Source organism: Phyllobates terribilis, unplaced genomic scaffold, assembly GCF_046119375.1.
Source record: "Phyllobates terribilis strain yellow unplaced genomic scaffold, ASM4611937v1 Scaffold_1__5_contigs__length_1240528914, whole genome shotgun sequence".
NCBI lineage: Eukaryota > Metazoa > Chordata > Amphibia > Anura > Dendrobatidae > Phyllobates > Phyllobates terribilis.
The window spans coordinates 174,331,420-174,353,139 of NW_027362761.1; the positions used below are offsets into that span (position 1 = coordinate 174,331,420).

The following is a 21,720-nucleotide window of genomic DNA, read 5'->3' on the forward strand; positions in this document are numbered from 1 at the left end:
GTTGTTTTTTGTTTTTTTTAAGGGAACCTGTTGGGTCCCCCAACACTTAACCCCTTAGTGACCAAACTAAATTTTTCAAATCTGACATGTCACTTTATGTGGCAGTAACTCTGGAATGTTTCAACATATCCCAGTGATTTTGATCTTTTTCATGATGCATTCTATTTTGTGATGGTAAATTTAGGTCGATATGTTTTGGTTTATTTCTAAAAATATCAGAAATTTGGCTTTCTAAAAATTAGCAATTTTTAAACTTTGATTTATCCCTTTGATCCATACCACACAAAATAGTTAATAACCTTTCCATCATGTCTGCTTTACATCTGTAAAATGTTTTTCTTTCATTTGTTAGGATGTTAGAAGCTTTAAAATTATAGCGGTAATTTTTCATTCTTTCAAGGAAAATTGCCAAAGTTTTTTTTTTTTTTTTTTTAGGGACCTATTCAGTTTTGAAGTGACTTTAACCGGTTCCCGACCGCCCACTGTACATAAACGTCGGCGCTGCCTGGGCTCTGTGCAGCGCCGACGTTTAAAAACGGTGGGTGGTCCCGCAGCGCTCAGGACCCCCAGGGTACGGTACCGGTTCAGAGCGATAGCTCTGACATGTGGCATCATGGGGACCTGATTGGATCAGGTCCCCATGATGTTAACCTGTTCCTATCTTCTAGATGCCGCGATCCATAGCGATCGCGGCATTTAAAAGATAGTGACAGCCGGTGGTCGGCGATCGGGACCCCCCACATACCTGCCAGCGGCGGGGATCCCGGTGCTGTGACCTCTGACATCATCGAGACCTGATTGGCTCAGGTCTCGATGATGTCAGCGTCACACCAGCCAATCAGAGAGATCACCAGCAACAAACTTTCCCGGGCGATCTGCCTGATAAATACATTGTTTCTCCTCCGATCTCAGTGAGAGAGCAGAGGAGAAACACTGTGACAAGAGCTGTCAGCCTTGCCACAGTAAAAGTGAAAAAAATAAAATAAAAAAGAAAGTAAGAGTTAGGGTTAGTCAGTCCTGTCAGATCAGTCAGATCAGTCCTGTCAGATCAGTCCTGTCAGATCAGTCCTGTCAGATCAGTCCTGTCAGATCAGTCCTGTCAGATCAGTCCTGTCAGGTCCGGTCCGTTCAGTCCAGTCAAAAAATATAAAAATAAAATGGCCCGTCAGACTTATACCGCAGAGGAGGTGTATGCCCTGCTATGTTCTGACACTGATGACAGTGCAATCTCAGATGGAGATATGGATTTTGAGGGCTTTAGTAGCGGCGACACTGAGAGCTCAGAAATGAGCAGTGATTCTGTTCCATCCTCAAGCCCAAGGACCAGTACAGCAATAGGGGCAAATAGCGCTACTGGAGAAACGTCTCCAAATCAGTACAAGTGCTGTCCCTGCTACTAGTGAATTGGCGCATGCCAGTGTACAAGGGGCTTTGCCACATGATCTAGCACAGGGGTCGACAAAGTTGTTCAGACTCTAGGAGCCAGCCAAAAAATTTAGGAGCCAGAATTTTTTTTGTTGACAAACTGTACATATAGACCCCCTCACACACGGCGTCTCCCCGGGGAGCACGGCCTTTGTATGTACTTACACAGGTAGCGGGAGTTGAGAACGGGCCCCCGGCCACAGCGATCCTTCCCCCCCCAGGGCCGGCTCCAGGTTTTTCTGGGCCCCGGGCGAAAGAGTCTCGGTGGGCCCTTTTAACACATACACGATTCATGATGCACAGATACGGCGGAGAAATAAATATATATAAATAAATATATATATTTATTACACATGGCCCAGCCTGCCCCCTCATCCTTCACATACGCAGACATATGCACACGCAGACATATGCGTGCGCACACACGGTACGCAGACATATGTACACATACAGACATACACATAGATAAAACAGACAAATATATATACACAGTCATTCACATACATGCACTCACACAGACCCATTACTAATATTTTTAATATGGGGATTGGGGAAGCCTCACTCACCTGTCCCTGGTCCAGTGTCCTGTCCAGCAGCTCCTCGGGTATGGGGCAGTGCAGGGCCCCCGGCGTGTCACAGACTTCATGGCCCTGGAACATCAGAGGGGCCCACTTGCGGTCGGGTCCGGGCCCCTCCCGCCCATCTGTGCAGGACCTCCGCTCCGACGGTGTCTGATTGCCGGCACTCCCCCAGACATGGCCGCGCGCTGTGCGGCTGTGTCTGCTAGTAATGACGCGGCAGGAGCGACACACAAGCACAATTAAAGGTGCAGTGCCGTCGACCCTGCCGTGTCATTACTAGCAGACACAGCCGGACAGCGCGCGGCCATGTCTGGGGGAAGTGCTGGCAATCAAGCAGCGCCTGCGTCCCTGAACAGGTGCCGAGGAAGCGGCCAGGGCCCCGACAGTGAGCACCAGGCAACATTTTCTAGGCGCCAGACAACATTTTCTAGGCGCCACTGGCGACCAGGCGCCTGGGTTTGTCGAGCCCTGATCTAGCATTTCCCAGATGGGAGGCTTTGGATTCGGCTGCTCCATTCAGCCCTGATTTCAACGCCATTCCTGGTATAAATGTGGAGGTGGAAGATTTTGGACCAATTAATTTTTTTTATTTGTTTTTTTACAGACAGCTTGCTAGAGCATATCGTCGTGCAAACAAATTTATATGCTTCCCAATTCATAAGCCAGAATCCCCGATGTTACTATGCTAGGGCAAATTTATGGACACCAACTAATGTCCCAGAAATAAAAAAATTTTTAGGACTTGCATTTGCCATGGGGCTTGTTAAAAAACCGAGCATTCGATCCTACTGGTCCAACCACCCTGTTCAAGCCACCCCTATGTTTTCAGTCGTTCTGCCTAGGACCCGTTATGAAATGCTCATGCGGTTTTGGCATTTTAACGACAATAGTCAATGCCTGCCCAGAAATGCCCCAGAACATGACAGGTTATATAAAATTAGACCCATCATTGAAAATTTGGCAGAAAAATTCTTAAGGCTCTACACCCCAACACAAAATATTTCTATAGATGAGTCCCTTGTAAAATTCAAAGGAAGACTGCACCTCAAGCAATTTATCCCATCTAAAAGGGCAAGGTTTGGAATAAAGCTCTATAAAATGTGCGAAAGTTCAACCGGATACACATCTGCTTTTCGCATATATGAGGGGAAAGATAGCCAACTAAACCCACCAGGATGCCCTACTTATCTGGGGACATCTGGAAAAATTGTTTGGGAGCTGATAAGTCCATTTTTTCAAAAAGGCTACAATCTATATGTGGACAATTATTATTACACCAGCATACCCCTATTTAAAAGTCTGGTTGAACACAACATCGGGGCTTGTGGGACCATCCGTAAAAACCGTCAGGGGTTTCCACAACCATTGGTCAACCAAAAGTTTCAAAAGGGGCAGTCAGGGGCTGTACGCAACGGAGAGCTGCTTGCCCTGAAATATAGGGATAAGAGGGATATTTTTGTCCTCAGCTCGATCCACACAGATGCCACTGTAGAACTAGGATCCACCACTCCGAAGCAAAAACCTGTGTCAGTCATTGACTACAACAAACACTTGGGGGGTGTGGACCTTGCAGACCAGGTTCTACAGCCATACCAGGTATCAAGAAAGTCCTATACCTGGTATAAAAGGTTGGTTATTTATTTGTTTCAGGTGGCCACATACAATTCTTTTGTGTTGTACAAAAAAGCAGGAAATTCAGATCCTTTTCTTGATTATCAAGAAAAGGTAATTGAAAATCTTGTCTTTCAAAGTGTTAGCCCCGCTCATCCATTAGAATCTGAGGATGTGAAAAGACTCACTGAGCGACATTTTATTGCACTTATTCCAGCAACGGAAACAAGAAGGAACCCCCAGAAAAGATGTCGTGTATGTACTAAGAGAGGAATGAGGCGTGATACCCGCTACTATTGCCCACAATGCCCTTCATTGCTAGCCTTATGCGTCACTGACTGCTTTAAAATCTTCCACACAGAACCACGTTTTTAAACTGTAAAAATGTATCCCAATTTGTCATTCAAACATTTGGTTCATTTAGTGAATGACACATTCGAGTAGAGCTCACTTAATTTCCAGGGGGGGTTCTCCAGAATCTAAACCTTCCATTACGTGCTTGTTTCTGGAAATCATCCATTGAGTTAAAATGGTCACTAAACCCATAGATGAATTCCCAGAGGGTTGTCATTTCCAAAATGGGGTCACTTCAGGGGGGATTCTTTAGCTCTGGTACTCTGAAAAGTGCCAGAACAGCATAATCCCCCCTGAAGTGACCCCATTATGGAAATGACACCTCTGTGGGAATTCATCTATGGGTTTAGTGACCATTTACTTATCTACTTATTTTCCCACCACTAGATTAATTTATACAGAGGAGTAGATTGTAAAATTCAGTCACTTGTTGTGGGTTTCCTCTGTTTAGGCACCTCAGGGGCTCTCCAAATGCAACATGGCGTCCGCTATCCATTCCAGTCAAATTTCCATTCCAAAAGTCAAATGGCGCTCCTTACCTTCCGAGCCATGCCGTGCGCCCAAACAGTGGTTTTGCACCACATATGGGGTATCAGCGTGCTCAGGAGAAATTGCACAACACATTTTGGGGTCCATTTTTTCTGGCTGCCCTTGTGAAAATTAAAAATTTGAGGTTAAAGTAGCAGTTTTGTGAAAAAAAGTTAAATGTTCATTGTTTTCTTCCACATTCCAAAAATTCCTGTGAAGCACCTGAAGGGTTAATAAACTTCTTGAATGTGGTTTTGAGCACCTTGAGGGGTGCAGTTTTTAGAATGGTTTCACTTTTGGGTATTTTCTGTCATAAAGGCTCCTCAAAGTCACTTCAAATATGATGTCCCTAAAAAAATGTTTTTGTAAATTTTGTTGGAAAAATGAGAAATCGCTGGTCAACTTTTAACCCTTATAGCTTCCTAACAAAAAAAAATTTTGGTTCCAAAATTGTGCTGATGTGAAGTAGACATGTGGGAAATGTTATTTATTAACTCTTTTGTGTGACATATCTCTCTGATTAAAGGGCATGAAAATTCAAATTTGAAAATTGCAAAATGTTCAAAATTTTCGCCAAATTTCCGATTTTTTCACAAATAAATGCAAGTGATATCGAAGAAATTTTACCACAATCATGAAGTACAATATGTCACAAAAAAACAGTCTCAGAATCAGTGGGATCCGTTGAAGCGTTCCAGAATAATTACCTCATAAAGTGACAGTGGTCAGAATTGAAAAAATTGGCCCGGTCACGAAGGCAAAAACAGGCTCTGGCGCGAAGTGGTTAAGGGACCTATATATTAGAAAACCCCCAAAAGCGATACCATTTTAGTAACAACACCCCTCAACCTATCCAAAATTGCTTTCAGGTAGTTTATTAACCCTTCAGGGGCTTTTCAGGAATTAATGCAAAATGGCATGACAGAAATGAAAAAGTTATTTTTAACATCTATATGCTGCCAACCTCTGAACAGGTCACAATATTTGGAAGACTCTAAGGCCGTTATTTGGCAATGAATTGCTATGGCAATCATCAGGACCACACAATCATGATCTCAGGGTACCGATGGGTTTATAGGGGGAACCCGCTCACTATAACCATCTAGATGCTGCAGTCACTATTGAGAGCAGCATTTAGGGTGTTAAACGTCCATGGTCTGTGTCAACACTGATCATAACTGATAAAGCATGGTGTTGGCTATAGTGTAAAGCTGACAGCTGCTACATTTTCATCCATTGAGGGATGCTATTCTCTTATATCTCAGGTCAGTTTTAAGTCGTATTGGTAGTCACTAAGGGGTTAAGCTAACAATTTTGTCCATTTTATTTTTTTTCTGGAATTGTTAATGTATGATACAATTGCATATATTCAGTAAAATGAACTTGCATACAGCACCTCACTGTACTGTAAAGAACCAGAAATAGTCCGATCAATTTACTCACGGAGATTAGTCTGAGTTTGGTTACTGCAGCCATGTTCCCTTGCACTGCCGACTTCTTCGCAGTTTGTGTTCCCACCAGAACCTCCATTCCCCTGTCACAGCTGTCCATCTAGCACACTGCATAGCAAAGCTATGACCGGGCAACCAAGCTGCCAGGAGGAGCACAGGGACTGTCCATTATGGCCAGGGAACGTTACTGGCAGCTACTGAACCCGGACTCATTGCAGAGAGCAAACGCCTCTATGCACTCGTTCTGCTTCACAAGCATACAGAGAGCTGACGTTTACAAGCCCGTTTTCTGACATTATATTCAGTTGTATAAAACAATAAAAACAGTACTGAGATAAAGGACTAAAAGGTCATGGGGTAGTTTAAAAGCGTCAGGGCACCTGAAGGGTTCCATTTAAATAATAGAGTTCTTGATTTTCCGATGTGGGTTGGTTATAAGGAAGTCTGGCTAAACATTTTTAATTGCCAAGAAGGCTGATTTAGATCATCCTGACACATGTCAAAAAGTTGATCTATGTAAAGTATTGTTGTTGGGTACTGAAGTTACCAATGGAAGCCCACAGATGGAGGCAAATATTGGTCAGTATTTATTTTTTTTACTCATGGTTCTTTTTCTCTAAAAAGCTTAACATTCACAAAACATCCAATGTACAAAAACAGTCTGTCTGAAGTTGTCCTCTCTGAGCCCTTGTCGCTGAGGTGCAGGTTGTTGTTACATAAAAAGTAAAATTTAGTGATGAGCGAGCATGCTCGTGTGTTTTCCGAGTATCTTAAGCGTGCTCGAGTGTTTTCGTCACCCTGTACTCATGATTTGCGACTGTTTGACAGCTTTAATACATGTGAGGAATGCTTGTTTCTTAGGCATTCCTGACCTGTATTAAAGCTGTCAAATAGTCGCAAATCATGAGCACTGAGTGACGAAAACATAACACCCGAGCACGCTGAAGATACTCGGCGAGCATCCGAACATGCTCGCCGAAAGGGTTAACAGAACATACTTGCTCATCACTAGTAGTGATAGATAATATGAAAAGACATGAACCAGTGTGGACTTAAAATTGACAGTTGTAGGTGACAACAAATTTTTTTTATTGAGCATTATAAGCCAAATGCTCTATTTTTTAAAAGTTCTTTTACAATGTTTATATTTGAAAATGTTTTGTGTTTTGTTATACAGATATATCTGAAATCGAATCGAACCGTTCCAGCTCCCCTCAGGATGATAGGAGATTACAGCTTTCAGACTCTCATTCCTCCACTGAGAAACTGAAAGAAAAGCCAAAGTGAGAGACAAAGCTATAATGTTTTACATGGAGAATTGGTTATTGATGTGGAAAGCTCAGATAGACAATTCTGAAGATATCAACACTGACCTAATTGTTGTGTGACAGTTAAAGGGAATGTAGAATTCGTAAATGCATTATTTAACCCTTCCCGACCAGATGATTTTCAGTTTCTGCAATTTTCATTTTTTCCTCCCCTCTTTCAAGAGCAATACGTTTTTTTATTTTCCATCAACGTAGCCATCTGAGGGCTTGTTTTTTTGTGAGATGAGTTACACTATTCAGTGTAGTGTGAAATAGGAAAAAAATCCAGTTGCTATGAAACTCCTCTAAAAGCACAATTATGTACCTGTATGTTTGTTTGTTTTTTTTCTTTATTATTTTTTATATTATTTAAGTGCCAAAAAAATAATTTGGAAATTTGAAAAAAAAAAAGAGAAATGCAATAGTTGCTATTTTACGAGAACTGTAATATTTTTTCTGTCCATGGAGTGGTGTGAGGGCTTGTGTTTTGTGATGCCATTTTGGGTTAGATCAGTTTTGATTGTTTTTTTTTATTTAATTTTTTGGGGGGTTATCCAAAAAACTGCAGTTCTCGTGTTTTGATTTTTTCGTTATGAAATTAATCTGACCAGCAAACAGAATATTTTGATTAAACTTTTACAGATGTAGAGATGCCAAACATAGAATATGTATGTATGTATGTACAGTGAAGGAAATAATTATTTGATCCCTTGCTGTTTTTGTAAGTTTGCCCACTGACAAAGACATGAACAGTCTATAATTTTAAGGGTGGGTTAATTTTAACATTGAGAGATAGAATATCCTCCAAAAAAATCAAGAAAATCACATTGTATAAACTTAGATAAATTTATCTGCATTTTGCAGTGAGAAACATAATATAATTAACAGAATTTATTTATTTATTTTTTTTGCTTCCATTTAGCACCAAAGAGGAGCCGCCCAACAGGCTTGCTAAGATGGGTGCCATGCCCACTCCTTTTAAGGTGATGAATCCAGCTGAAACACCACGTCCAGTTTCTGTGAGCCCAGTCCCAGAGCCCATCACAGAGGCTGTATATTTACAAGAAGCTCCAGGTTAGCCCAATTCAATTAGATGCTTTGTCTTAATTTCTATCAAATGTAAAACTATTCTGTTTTTATTTTTTGTAATTGATCTTCTCAGTTTAAATCTATTTAGAGCTACTTTACCTTTTGTGCAATGATTGCACACGTTCAATCACATAACTTATTTTTCAGTTTTAAAGAAGCACTCCTCCCATCAGTTATTATCCTCGTAATATATTGCAGTCATCATATTATATAGCACTGTGTACTTACAATTGTTCATTTTGCCTTTCTACCAAATTAATTCTTCTCTTTTCCATTAGGTCTATGACATCACGTGATTAAATACTGACTAGCTGAATCCTTCTAAGCTCTATGTAGAAACAGGAGGTCAATTTTCCCTGCATTGGTCATCCCCCTCTCCAGCTCCTGACCCAGCTGCTCCTCTCCTTCCTCCCTGACAGGGACTTTCAGTGAGGTAGAATTGAAGTTCTGATTATGACCCATGCAGGGAAAAAACACTTCCGGTTTCTACATAGAGCGTAGAAGGACTTAGAAGTAGTTTAGTTATTACATTTATTTGACAGCCTCCTTAGAGGTTTTTGACTGAACACTGGCTTATAATTTATACTTATAAATGTTTATAATCCCTACAGAAGAAAAAACAATAGTAGCCCCCAAGATTTTTTTGCAACCAAGTCCTGAAGATCTAGAAACTTATGGGTAAGTAGAAAAAAAATATTAGGATTAAGAGTAGACATGGCAATAGCATAACACTTGTTAGTATGATGTACCCTTCTCCATAAAGTCTTCATATTATTGCCATGCAAAAGACTATACTGCTCAACTTAACCCTTTCATCGCAGGGCGATTTTTTTCCATTTTTCTTTTAGTTCTTTCCTCCCCTTCTTCCAAGAGCCATAATCTTTTTATTTTTCCAGCCATATAGCCGTATAAGGGCTTGTTTTTTGGTGGACGAGTTGTATTTTGGAATGACAGAATTTATTCTGCCACATAGTGTACTTGAAAACGGGGGAAAAAAATTCTTATGTTGAAATTGCAAAAAAAAAGTGCAATTCCACAATGTGTTTTTTTTGTTTTTTTCTATTTACCATGTTCAATATATGGTAAAACTGCCCTGACAATATGATACCCCAGGTCAGTAGGAGTACGCAGATACCAGACAAGTATAGTTTTTTGTTTTTCTTTTTTGTTTTTAGTTTTTTTTTATTTAAATGGTGAAAAAAATTCAGAAATTTAACTTTCTCTTCCCTCCTTTTGTTCCCATTTTTCGAGACCTGTAATGTTCTCATTTTTCAGTATCTGGAGCTGTGTGAGGGCTTAATTTGTGCCCCCTGAGCTGACTAATAGTACGTGTGTATATATATTTTTTTTGGTTTTGTTTTTTTGCTTGTTTTTTTTTTACTATATTTAATAGTCCCCTTAGGAGACTTTAAAGCTGCGATCGTCCAATAGCCTGTGATATATATAGCAAAAATCACGATCTCCTATGAACGTGTTCACAGGAAGATCATGATGACAGACACAGGGGTCTTCAGCAGACTCACGGCTGTCATGACAACCCATTGGCGCCCCCACGTGTCGTGACTGGGGCGCCTATGGGTGGGATCAAAGACGCGCTAACTGTGGGCGCGTGTTAAATGCCGCGGTTAGTGATTGCCAGTGGCATTTGACAGGTCGACAGCTGTAGGTGGATCACTGATTCACTTGCGGCAGTTAGAGACACTTGATGGCTGATGAAGCCATCAAGTGCAGGGAAAGATGTGGGCTCAGTGTGCGAGTCCGCATCAAAGGCAGGGACATTGCAGATGACGTACAAGTACATAATTGTGATGTAGGGGGTTAAATTATATCTGATTGCTTCACAATGATTGATTTTTTTTATTTATAGGATCTGTAAAAAGAGAATCTACAATTTACTTTTCACCCTAACCATACGCAATGTATTTTTTTTTCTCAGACCCAATACAAAAATGATCAGGTTTTGTAAAGGCGATAGTGTTGGCATGCGTCTTGCTGGTGGCAATGACGTAGGTATATTTATTGCTGGTGTGCAGGAGGGAACTGCTGCTGAGCAGGAAGGTCTTAAAGAGGGCGATCAACTGCTTAAGGTATGTACAGTCAATGGGCTCAGGTGTTCTTGTGTGGGGAACCATGTAGTTAACAAAGACCATATCTTACACACGAGACATCTCGGGGACTGTTTGACCAAATTATCATGTATTGCGTGAGGAAAGATTGAAAGGTGGGGACATTATTACATTTTTGTGTTAAGGCTTTATGTAAAGTTCAGAGGGCACAAGCAAAGGTGACCTCTAATTATAACGCATGCCTGGGATTAACATTTATTCATTGTAGTACAAAGAAGGAACATCTGGATGGACCACTTGGTTTTGTTCATAATCTTTGACATTTTTGCTGTACTTTTCATAACTGTTAGGTAAACGCACAAGATTTCCGTTGCATTGTTCGAGAAGATGCTGTTCTTTATTTGTTGGAAATCCCTAAAGGTGAAGAAGTGACCATTTTAATCCAGAGTAAATATGACGGTAAGTGTATTATTAAATATAATTTATGAAATCCTAAACTTTCCTAAGTAACGCTAGTCTTTTTAAAAAATTCACACACCCTGTTAAAATGGCAGGATTTTGTCATGTAAAATAAAAACATACCTAGAAGAATCATTTTAGAACTTTTTCCACCTTCTAATATCCCCTATAATCTATTCATTTGAAAAACAAATTTTTTTGGTGAAAAAATAATGAATGGAAATAATGGGGGTGCATAAATATGCACACCCTTAAACTTATATTTTGTTGTTGAAGTACAATTTGAATTTATAAAAGCAGTCTGAGTCTATCAGCGTGGCATCTAGAATTGGAAATTTTTTCCCACTCTTCTTTGCAGTACCGCTCCAAATCTGTCAGATAGTCAGGGCGTCTCCTGTGTGCAGCCTTCTTCAGGTCAGCCACAGATTTTCATTTGGATTCAGGACTGGGTTCTTGATGAGTCATTCCAAAACTTGATTTTTTTTTGGCAACACCATTCTTTTGTTTATTGAGATGTATGCTTAAGAGTCCTTGCTGTGCTGAAAAGTGAAATTCCTCTTCATCTTTTTAGCTGAGACCTGAAGGTTTTGTTGCAAAATTGACTGAAATGTTGAACTTGTAATAATTGCCTTCACTTTGACTAATTCCATAGTATGGAGAATACCCCAGTTCCAGCTGCCGAAAAATAGCCCCAAAGCATAATGCTGCTTTTACCATGCTTCACTGTGGGTATGGTGTTCTTTTGGTGATAATAATTTTTATTTTTATAGCGCCAACATATTCCGCAGCACTTTACAATTTTAGGGGGGACTTTTCTTTGAAATAATTGGCCAGATCGTCAGCACTGAGGTCGGTTGTCGTGGCCTGTGCTTTTTGATTGAGGAGAGAATGAAACATGTCAAAGAGGCGTTTAGGATTATTGGAAAGTGAGATTATGAGGTTGTTAAAGTAGGTTTGTTTGGAGAGGTGAAGCGCAGAGTTATGTTTTCAGCATAAATTTATAATGGAGGAAATCTTCGGGCAGATTGGATTTTGTCCACAGCCGTTCAGCGCACCTGGAGCACTGCTGGAGAAGACGTGTTTGAGGCGTGTGCCAGGTTTGTCGCCGTCTATGCAGAATTCTTCTTTGTGTAGGAGGTGCGGCTTCATCCAGGGCGCATAGCATTATTTCGTTATAATGCTTCAAAGCAGAGTCGGGACATGAGAGGGAAGAGATTGGGGCCAATGATTGCAACTTTCTGGGTGTTAATGGCGCGTATATTTCTATAAGTGTGGAAAGTGGGGGTGTCTTGAGTAGCCTCACAGTTCTTGACAGAGAGTAAAAGAAGATTATGGTCCGAGAGTGGAAGGGGAGAGTTAGTAAAGTCATGTACTGAGCAGAGCCGGGAGAAGATCAGGTCCAATGTGTTCCCATCTTCATGTGTAGGAGAATTAGCAAGCTGTGAAAGGCCGAAGGAGGAGGTTAGCGATAAAAGATGAGCGGCAGATGGGGAAAGGGGATCGCCAATTGGGATGTTAAAATCTCCCATGATTATCGTGGGGATGTCGCAGGATAGAAAATTTGTAAGCCAGGCAGCAAAGTGATCCAGGAACTGACTGGAGGGACCTGGAGGGCGATAGACAACCGCCACTCGCAGGGAGAAGGGCCGGTAGAGTCTGACTGTGTGGGCCTCAAAAGAAGGGAAGATAAGGGAGGGGTATTGGGGGGATAACCTGAAAAGTAAATTTTGTTGAAAGAAGCCGACCAACACCTCCACCTGATCTGTTGTCAGGTCTCGGAGTATGAGAGAAGTGTAGGCCACCATAGGAGAGAGCTGCAGCGGTGTCCGACTACTGGTTCCAGGTTTCGGTGAGAGCCAGTAGGTTGAGGGAATTATAGAGGAAAAAGTGATGGATGCCGATACAGTTGAAAGCAATGATGGAGGAGGGAGCGTCATTTGACACTCCCTCTCCCATCATTCCTTCTCTGCGTCTGACGCAGCGGGCACGATGACGTAACTTCTTCGCGCCACGCTGTTTCAGACTATGGAGCGGCTGAGGTGAGGAGACTTGCTGCAGAGACTGAAGCAGTGGGGGAGAGGAGTATTTGATTTATTTTTAAAATCAGTGAGTATGTGGTGCCCATATTGGGGGCTGCATTTTACTGTGTGGAGGACTATGGGGAGTGTATATTATACAGAGTCGTGGACCATGAAGAGTCTGTTATACTGTGTGGAGGTCCATGGGGAGTGTACAGTGTGAAGGTTTGTGAGGGGGCCATTATACTGTTTGGAGGGCTAGTGCGAGCCATTATACAGTGTGGGGCTGTTATACTATATGTAGGCCTGTTATCCTTTGTAGGAGGAAAATGACTAAAGGCTGGAAAGTTGCGAGACATGCTCTTCTGTGACCGTGATTAATATAAATTTTTTTTTTTTTTTTTTAGGGGGCCAATTAAAATTTCTGCTATGGGGCCCCATGATTTCTATGTACGCCCCTTATCATTAGTAGTGTTGTATTCTATTTGTTTTTCTTCATATGTATGTATTTTGACTAAAGATTTTTTTGTCATGTAATTACCGATATTGACACATTATTATGTTATAAAATCCTCCTTGTACTGTTAATGAGCTTCCCCTACTCTGGTTCACCCTCCTAGGTTCTTTTGTGTCTTTTATACATCATTTGGCTATATTTATTTCTTCTTTGGTACTTTGGTTTCCATGATGTCATCACCTGTTATGCTATTTAACCCATTTTTTTGTTTTTGTTTGTTGGTTTCATACTTGATATGTTTTGTCAAAATCTAGCCGTGCTTGGATATTTTTATTTGTAAGATCAGGCTTCTGTCTTGCCACCTTACCCCACAGGCCAGACATATGAGTAATAGGGAAGATTGTTGTCGCATGCAGTAAACAACCAGTACTTGCCAGAAATTCCTGCAGCTCCTGTTGGCCTCTTGGCAGCCTCCCGGACCAATTTTCTTGTTATCTTTTCAACAGTTTTTGAGGGACGTCCTCTTCTAAGTAATGTCACTGTTGTGCCAAATTTAAGCCCCACTTATTGAAAACAATCTTCACAGCGTTCCATGGTATATATAATGACTTAGAACATTTTTTGTACCCTTTTCCTGACATAACTTTCTACAGTGAGATCCCTTTGCTGTGTTGTAAGCTGTTTAAAGATCATGGTATTTGCTGTAAAAACAGACTAGAACAGCTAAATTTTGTATTGATTAAATCAGAATCACTTTAAATTATGGCAGCTGTGTTCTGAGTAGTATTTAACATGAGTTTAAGGGCTTGCTCACACGAGCGTATAGATCAGACGAGTGCTAGCCAATGTTTTATCATTTAGCACTCGGACCAATAGTATTCTATGGATCAGTGCTGTTCAGCGGGTTTTTTTCTCCTACCGGTTTGGCATCAGAAAAAAAATTTCAGCATGCTGCGAGTGGATCCACTAATCGGAAGACACTCACCCATACAAGTCATCTATGGGGGCGTGTAAATTATCTGACTGCACTCGGATGTCGTGTCTGATTTCCGCAGACTCAGACAATGGAGAAAATAGAGAAATTAAGTTCTCCGTAACTATGCTCCGATTTTCTCATGCTAGAGTAGCCGATCACACTAAGTTGACACTCTGCTAAAACTCTGTGCAGAGTATCATTAACATAATCCATCATATATGATCTTGTGACCCTGGCCTAAATGCGATAGGCTAATTCTGAACTCAGCCATATCCCCAATTACAAGAAGGAGGTGTTCACACTTATGCAACCACATTAGTTTTGTTTTTCCACTCCAAATCATTGAGAAAGAATTCATTTTAACAGATTATGGGTGAAAAAAAGATGGATTAAACGTGGAAAAAGTTCTGAAATGATTCTTCATATGACTTTTTTTTTTTTTTTTTTTTTAACGGTCATTTTAACAGGTGTGTGTTTACTTGTTATATCCACTGTATATTGCACATAGAGGTTTACATAGTAGGTTTTTCCTCTTGAATCCACATTAGTTATAAAGCATAATATTGGCACCACTTTCCACTGGGCACCATAATATGGAGAGTAACATTTTCGTGAAAAGCAAGTTAAGGCATAAAGGAAAGACTGAAACTTCCTTTTGTATACACATCTGTGTTTGACATTGCCATTCATTATTCCAGTTGCACCTTATTTGAAGTCTATTTTACTTGTACTTCCATTTTGTTTTCCCTGCTTTGTGGATGGAATTTAGTGATTCCAGATGTTTTTCACCTGATTTATCAATTTTGACTTTTTAAAAAGTTGCAGAATGTGGCACAACTTAACTCCAGAGTTCCCCAGAGTATTTTTATACATATTTTTCAAAAAGTTGCATTTTTTTTTACATTTTGAAAAGGATGCGACTTTTTGCTTTTTGTTTTCTTTTTTTAGAACATTGCACCAATTTCATGAAATACATGCAACATTTTGATGAATTTGGTGCAATAAACGTCAGTGAATACCTTAAGACCAGTATAGTGACTTAAAACACCCTCGCAAATGATGAATTGAGGCATATATATTTCTTAAATAGCACCTGTCAGCAGGATTGTGCTCAGTAAACCACATACACTGTCAGGTGAGCGACACTGATTAAAATGATACCTTGGTTGATGAAATCCGTGCTGTGGTTCTTGTGTAATCTTTACTTTCATTTTGGAGATAATGATATGCTCGTGCTTTGGGGCAGCCTGTGAGGTGGGCTCTATCTGGTGCTCTGCTTACATATTCATCTGTATGCTCTTATGACAGCTCACTGTGCCTTCACTGACCTGCCTCCTATTATACCTAGCCCCGCACTACTAGATGCATTATGTAAAATAGGAGGCCGGTCAGTGAAGGCACAGTGAGCTGTCATAAGAGCATACAGATGAATATGTAAGTAGAGCGCCCCCCACAGGCCGCTACGAAGCACGAGCATATCATTATCTCCAAACTGAAAGTAAAGATTACACCAGAACCACAGGACGGATTTAATCAATCAAGGTATAATTTTAATCAGTGTAATGTCGCCCACCTGACAGTGCATGCAATTTACTGAGCACAATCCTGCTGACAGGTGCGCTTTAAACAAAATTCTTGACATCCTCAATTTTAGCTTTTTTTGGGTTTGCTACTAGTTTAATTTCTGTGTTCTTTTTAGTATATAAAAACATACTTGCCTGTGGTCGAGGAGATTCATTCTTCATAAGAACTCATTTTGAATATGAAAAAGAAGCACAACAGTTCCTGGGATTCACAAGAGGCGAGATTTTTCGGGTGGTTGACACACTGTACGATGGGAAACTGGGCAGCTGGCTGTCTGTTAGGATTGCGAATGAGCTGGAGAAAGGCCTTATACCTAGTAAAAGCAGGTATTTTGCATTTCCTAAATGTGTATGACTGTTCAATCTTTGTTTATTGTATCTTTATCTACATCACATCTATGATTTATTTTGTTAATCTTATCTTAAATCACTTTTATGTTGCTCTTATGTTAGAATTAATACTTCTCACTGGAAGTAGTAATGAAGGCATAGTGCCTTTTCATGGAGATAACTCTACTGCTGTTCACAGCCCCTCAGTCGTTTCTGTTTTGCCCGTGACACTGATGTTTTATTTAGGCAGGAAGGGAGGCCAAATGTATGTACATTACGTTCAACTTCCGACAGTACACAGTAGGACATAACTGGAGATCCTGGGTAGGTGAATTAAACAGCCAATTCACAAATCACTAAAATCCGTTTTGCTACACAAAAAGCAGCGTTTGTGATAAACAAAAATGTATACACAATTTGTATCGCCGCATCTGAAACGTTCCGCTCTATAAAACTGGCACGTTATTTATTCCATAAAAAAATAAAATGACAAAACATGCCAAAAATGTTGCTTTTTCATCATACGGACTCACAAAAAAGTGAATAAAAAGCAAAGTATGTAAAAACGCCAAACTGTCTGCAAAAAACAAGCCCTAATATGATTCATTTGGAAAAAAAAATTAATACAAAAACAAATTCATTTTTAAAAAATGTGCAAAAATAACAAACCATAAAAAATATATAAATCTGATATCACTGTAATTGTACCGACCCGACGGACAAATCTGTCTTATCACTTTTACCGCACTTTGAACGACGCAAAAAATAAAAACAATAACTAAATTGATGGTTTTTGTTTGTGTCTGAAAAATCTGAATAAAAAGTGATCAAAAACATTATGTACCCCAAAATGATGTCGTCCCGCAAAGAATAAGCCCTCATACAGCTCTGTTCGCCAAAAAATTAAAAAAAAATACAGTTCTCAGAATATTGTGACGAAAAAAATACTTTTTTATAAAAAAGTATTTTTACTGTGTAAATAGCAGTAAAACATAAAAAAAAACAAAAAAACCCCAAACATATAAATCTGGTATCACTGTAATCGCACGGACCCGAAGAATAAATCCGCCTCATCACTTATACCGCATGGTGAACCACACAAAATTAAAAATAAGTACTATTTTTGTAGTGCTGTCTATATGTTCATTCTGCCTTCCCAAAATCAGAATAAGGCTCTGTTCACATTTATCCTGTGCTCTCCGCTGAGCGCTAATGTCGGGGTTTCCGTGTAAATTCACAAGTCTTCCAAGTTCTTTTTTCTTTTTTTCTGTGAGAGTGGGTGCTACTTATGATGCTGTCAGGTCATGGCAATTTCCTTAGATTGATTTAAAGCTCTGGAAGCCATATATAAACATAAGGAGCGTTGAAAATGTTTCACTATAAACAATTGGACCCACAAGAAATGCATGGGAATTAAATCTATATTTTGTATGTACTTAAATATTTATGATGAAAGGAGGAATAGATCGTGCAGTTCGTCAATAGTTACTTTTTGTTTTTTTCTTATATTTTTTTAATAACAATATTTCGATATGTTCACTTTGGGAGCTTATTTTGCCTTCCATACTTTTATACCATAAGGTATTGTAGGGTAATTACCCTATTATGAAAATTAATGTACAAGACTTTTTACATACTGTTACCTTTTTTGAGTACTATTTTTAGGGATAAAAAACTATGAATAATTTGTGAGAATTCCTTGCACAAAACTATTTAACAAGAATAAGTGAGACAGTGCAAGTATTGAGTAAATTTTACAAAAAACAAAAGGGAAGATTAAATCACTACTCCTTTCATATAACGGTGTAAATATGGCTCTCAATGCCTTGTGTCTCAAATTTGTTGTATGCAGATAACAGGTATTTGTAAGATTTTTGATTGTGTGAATATAAATATTAATGTTTCAGAGCCGATCAGTTGGCCAGTGTACAGAATGCACAAAGAACAGGAGCGGCTGGAGACCGTGCAGATTTTTGGAAGAACCGGGCCCAAAGGGCTGGTGCAAAGAAGAATGCCAAGAAGGGTCGTGATGATCTAAGCGCAATTTCATGGATCAGTACCAGATTTCCTTCCTATGAAAAGGTTATGCTGAGGGAAGGTAAAGAATGTTTTTTTTTATTTCTTCATCTTTGCATATAAATTTGTCAAACCATTTAGAAGCATTGTTTGTATTTTAAATAATAGAATTGAATACATGTTGTTATTTTTGCAAGTTACAAAATGGTTCCAATATTTTTATTTTCAATATATAGGTAAAAGGGAATTTGTCCCCAGGTTTTACCCATATAAAGTACGGCCATCACCATTAGGGCCTCTTTTACAGCATACTGGAATGTTGTAAAAAAAATAAATAAATAAAGTCCCCATTACCCTCTGCAGATCCCCCAATTTTTTTTTTTTTATCATACTCAGTCTCTGGTCTTGATCCAGCGCCTCCTCTCTTCTTATGATCGTCGTCCTCCTTCCCGGCATTGTGTGTATGATGCGTTCTACGTCTTCCTCAGTGTTCCCATCTTGCTCCTGCGCAGGCGCGCTTCTTTGTCCTGCCAAGGGTCGAGCAAAGTACTATAGTGCGCGTGCATAGGGAAAGGCCAAAGAGCATCGATGACCTGGAAGTAAAGACTGCACATGCGCACTACAGTACTTTGCGCTGCCCTCGGCTGGGCAGAGAGCAGGAATGCAATGGGGACACTAATGATGACATAGGATGCATCATCCACATGAAGCAGGGAAGGAGGATGGCGATCACAAGAAGAGAGGAGGCGTCTGATCAAGACCAGAGACACCCACTGGACCAGACCTCCCCCACCTGTGCATATAATAAAAGGTCTCTTTTGGGATCTGCAGACTGGATTGGGGACTTTTTTTTTTTTTTTTTTTTTTTTACAGCATTCTAGTATGCTGTAGAAGAGGCCCTAATAATGTTGGCCATAATGTATATGGAAAACCTGGTGACAGGTTCCCTTTAAGCAGAAATTTGCGGATATTCACAGCAGTCTGGGAAATAGAATAGTACATTGGGAGTTGTTCTTCAGATACCTTTTCAGTTGGTGAAGGTAACTGCTCTAGAAGTGGGAATTTTACTGGGACATTGCTAATTTTGTTTTCTTCTTATTACAGCTGGCTTTAAAAGACCTGTTGTGGTATTTGGTCCAATAGCCGATGTAGCCATGGAAAAATTGGCAGCAGATATGCCAGACTTATTTCACATTGCCAGTAAGTTAGTTTGGGGAGCCATTTGTGTATGTGTTACCAATATTTAGGACATATTAACATATTAACTTTTACAGAGACTGAACCCAAAGATGCTGGCTCTGAGAAGTCCAATGGAATAGTGCGATTAAATACAGTTCGACAGATAATCGAACAGGTGTGTACACAAGCATGTTATGTCAATGCATAAGATTACTCATCAATCATATTAACCTACATAAATAAGGGGCTATTCCAGTCTCAACCATTCACAGCTGAGGCAGGAAGTATAATGTCCAAGTACAAGCCACATGAAGCCACGCTCTTGCCTAGGTGGATTTTGGATGCATGCTATTCCCTTTTTAGTCATGAGATTGGACTAACACTTTATTGAAAACACTTTACAACTAAATGAAAACAATACTCATTAGATAGTCTGCGGTAACTGCTGTCATTATAATTTGAGTTGCATGAAGGTTGTCTTGTTGGCCAAACACAAATGTCTTGCTGCTTTAGCAAAGAAAAAAAGACAAATCTAGCTTTCTAAATAAGTATTGCACTTTACAAACTTTTTCTAACTATCTAGGGTTAGGAGTAGTGTAATTTAAATTGTTTTTAATTTTTTATTTTTTTATGTAAAACTAAGAAACTATATACATCCTTTTTTATTTTTAACTTTTTTTTTATGCTACATTTCAGGGAAAAAAAGAACAAACTATAATTACATCAATATTTTCCTAAAATACAATATATATGCTAGAGGGATGAGAGGCTCAATATTGGTCTGGTGGAAGGGACTATTAGTTTGAGGGTGCAAAATACTTGCCTTGCCCTGGGTGATGGCCACCCACACTGTGAAGTTGCCTATTCTAGCTATCAATCATTTTTGGTTTCAGCGGCCTCCACTAATCTAACAGTTTTCATATATACTTTTGGAAGGCAAAATAGTGTGTTCTGTTAGAAAAATAATTTGAAAGGATAAAGATGGCGGATTGCTAGGATATCGTATCCCTTCCTGATTGTGAAGGGTCCCTGTGGTTAGACCTGCAGTGTATGGACGGCAAAGTTGCTGTGCATAGAGAAGTTAAACTGTAAAACTCAACAGAATGCAGCGTTTCCTTGATCCTAGCAATGAGTGGTGGTCCCAATAGTGCAGTCTCCGTATTTCAATAATGTCATATTTTAGTAATATGTTGACAATTGTTCTTACTGCATTTTGAACCGGCCTGGCGTCCGCACTTAGACCCACGCTGCCTGGAGCAAATTAACTTTACCACCCCCCCCCCCCCCACGGGGCCTCCCACACTGACTGACTGACAGCCAGCTCTAATGCTTCTGTCAGTCAGGACCGAGGGCGCGATTACCCCATGACTGAAACTGGAACACTGCCGGAGGGGAAGGGGGTAATAAAGTAAATTTCCTCCCGGCAGCGTGGGTCTGAATGCAGGCGTCAGGCAGGTTCACAACGCTATTAACCTGCAATTTAACACCATATCTGCAGGTTAATAGCAGTTTTTCAGGTGAAAATTTCCCTTTAATGGCCGGACAAATAAAAAATAAAGCATTTTTTTTCTGGGTCTAGTTATAACTCTATTGCTTGTGCTCTTTATTTTTGTTTAGGATAAACATGCTCTTATGGATGTTACTCCTAAAGCGGTGGACTTACTCAACTACACTCAGTGGTTTCCTATAGTAATTTTATTTAATCCAGACAGCAAGCAAGGTGTAAAAACTATGAGGCAAAGATTGTGCCCAACATCAAACAAAAGTTCTCGGAAGCTATATGAGCAGGCAAATAAGCTGAAGAAGACCTGTGGTCATCTCATTACATGTAAGTAGGACATTATAGAGCTTTTTATATTATATATCCTAGTTTTAGAAGTTGACAACACAACAACAGTGCTTTTATCTCCATCCGGTCCATTGGCACTGCCATTTTGCTGGGAGTAGATAGCATTTTCACCCTCTGTTTCTCCTTGTTATTACTCTTCCTGGAAATATATGGTATGACCTGTTGAATTCACCATAAGAATCACTGACCACAGTGCGTCTGACTGCTGAGTCCCCCATCGATCCCAAGAACACTGCTCATCGTTCCCTGGCAGTCCCATAGACAATGATTTAAGTGAGATTAGAGAGCCAAGTTCTCTGGGGTTCTCAGCACTGAAAGCACCAGTGATCAGTGAGCTATCCCTTATTATACACTATTATGGAAATAACCCTTTAATATACATAATATATATAGTATATTTTCATAAAACTGCTAGTATTAGTACAGAGTTAAAGAAGATGC

The 21,720-nt window shown here is 39.9% G+C and overlaps 1 protein-coding gene across 5 annotated transcripts in view; it reads left to right on the plus strand.

Annotated features, from left to right (window-relative positions):
- TJP2 (tight junction protein 2) overlaps positions 1-21,720 on the plus strand; it is a 136,973-nt gene that overhangs the window by 93,324 nt on the left and 21,929 nt on the right. For all 5 annotated transcript variants that reach the window (XM_073669899.1, XM_073669882.1, XM_073669866.1 and 2 more), the window contains 10 exons: positions 7,128-7,233; positions 8,180-8,331; positions 8,958-9,024; positions 10,283-10,433; positions 10,763-10,871; positions 16,022-16,232; positions 18,143-18,333; positions 19,356-19,451; positions 19,526-19,605; positions 21,048-21,258. In XM_073669899.1, coding sequence (XP_073526000.1) covers positions 7,128-7,233; positions 8,180-8,331; positions 8,958-9,024; positions 10,283-10,433; positions 10,763-10,871; positions 16,022-16,232; positions 18,143-18,333; positions 19,356-19,451; positions 19,526-19,605; positions 21,048-21,258 — 1,374 coding nt within the window. The remainder of the gene's footprint in view (positions 1-7,127; positions 7,234-8,179; positions 8,332-8,957; positions 9,025-10,282; positions 10,434-10,762; positions 10,872-16,021; positions 16,233-18,142; positions 18,334-19,355; positions 19,452-19,525; positions 19,606-21,047; positions 21,259-21,720) is intronic.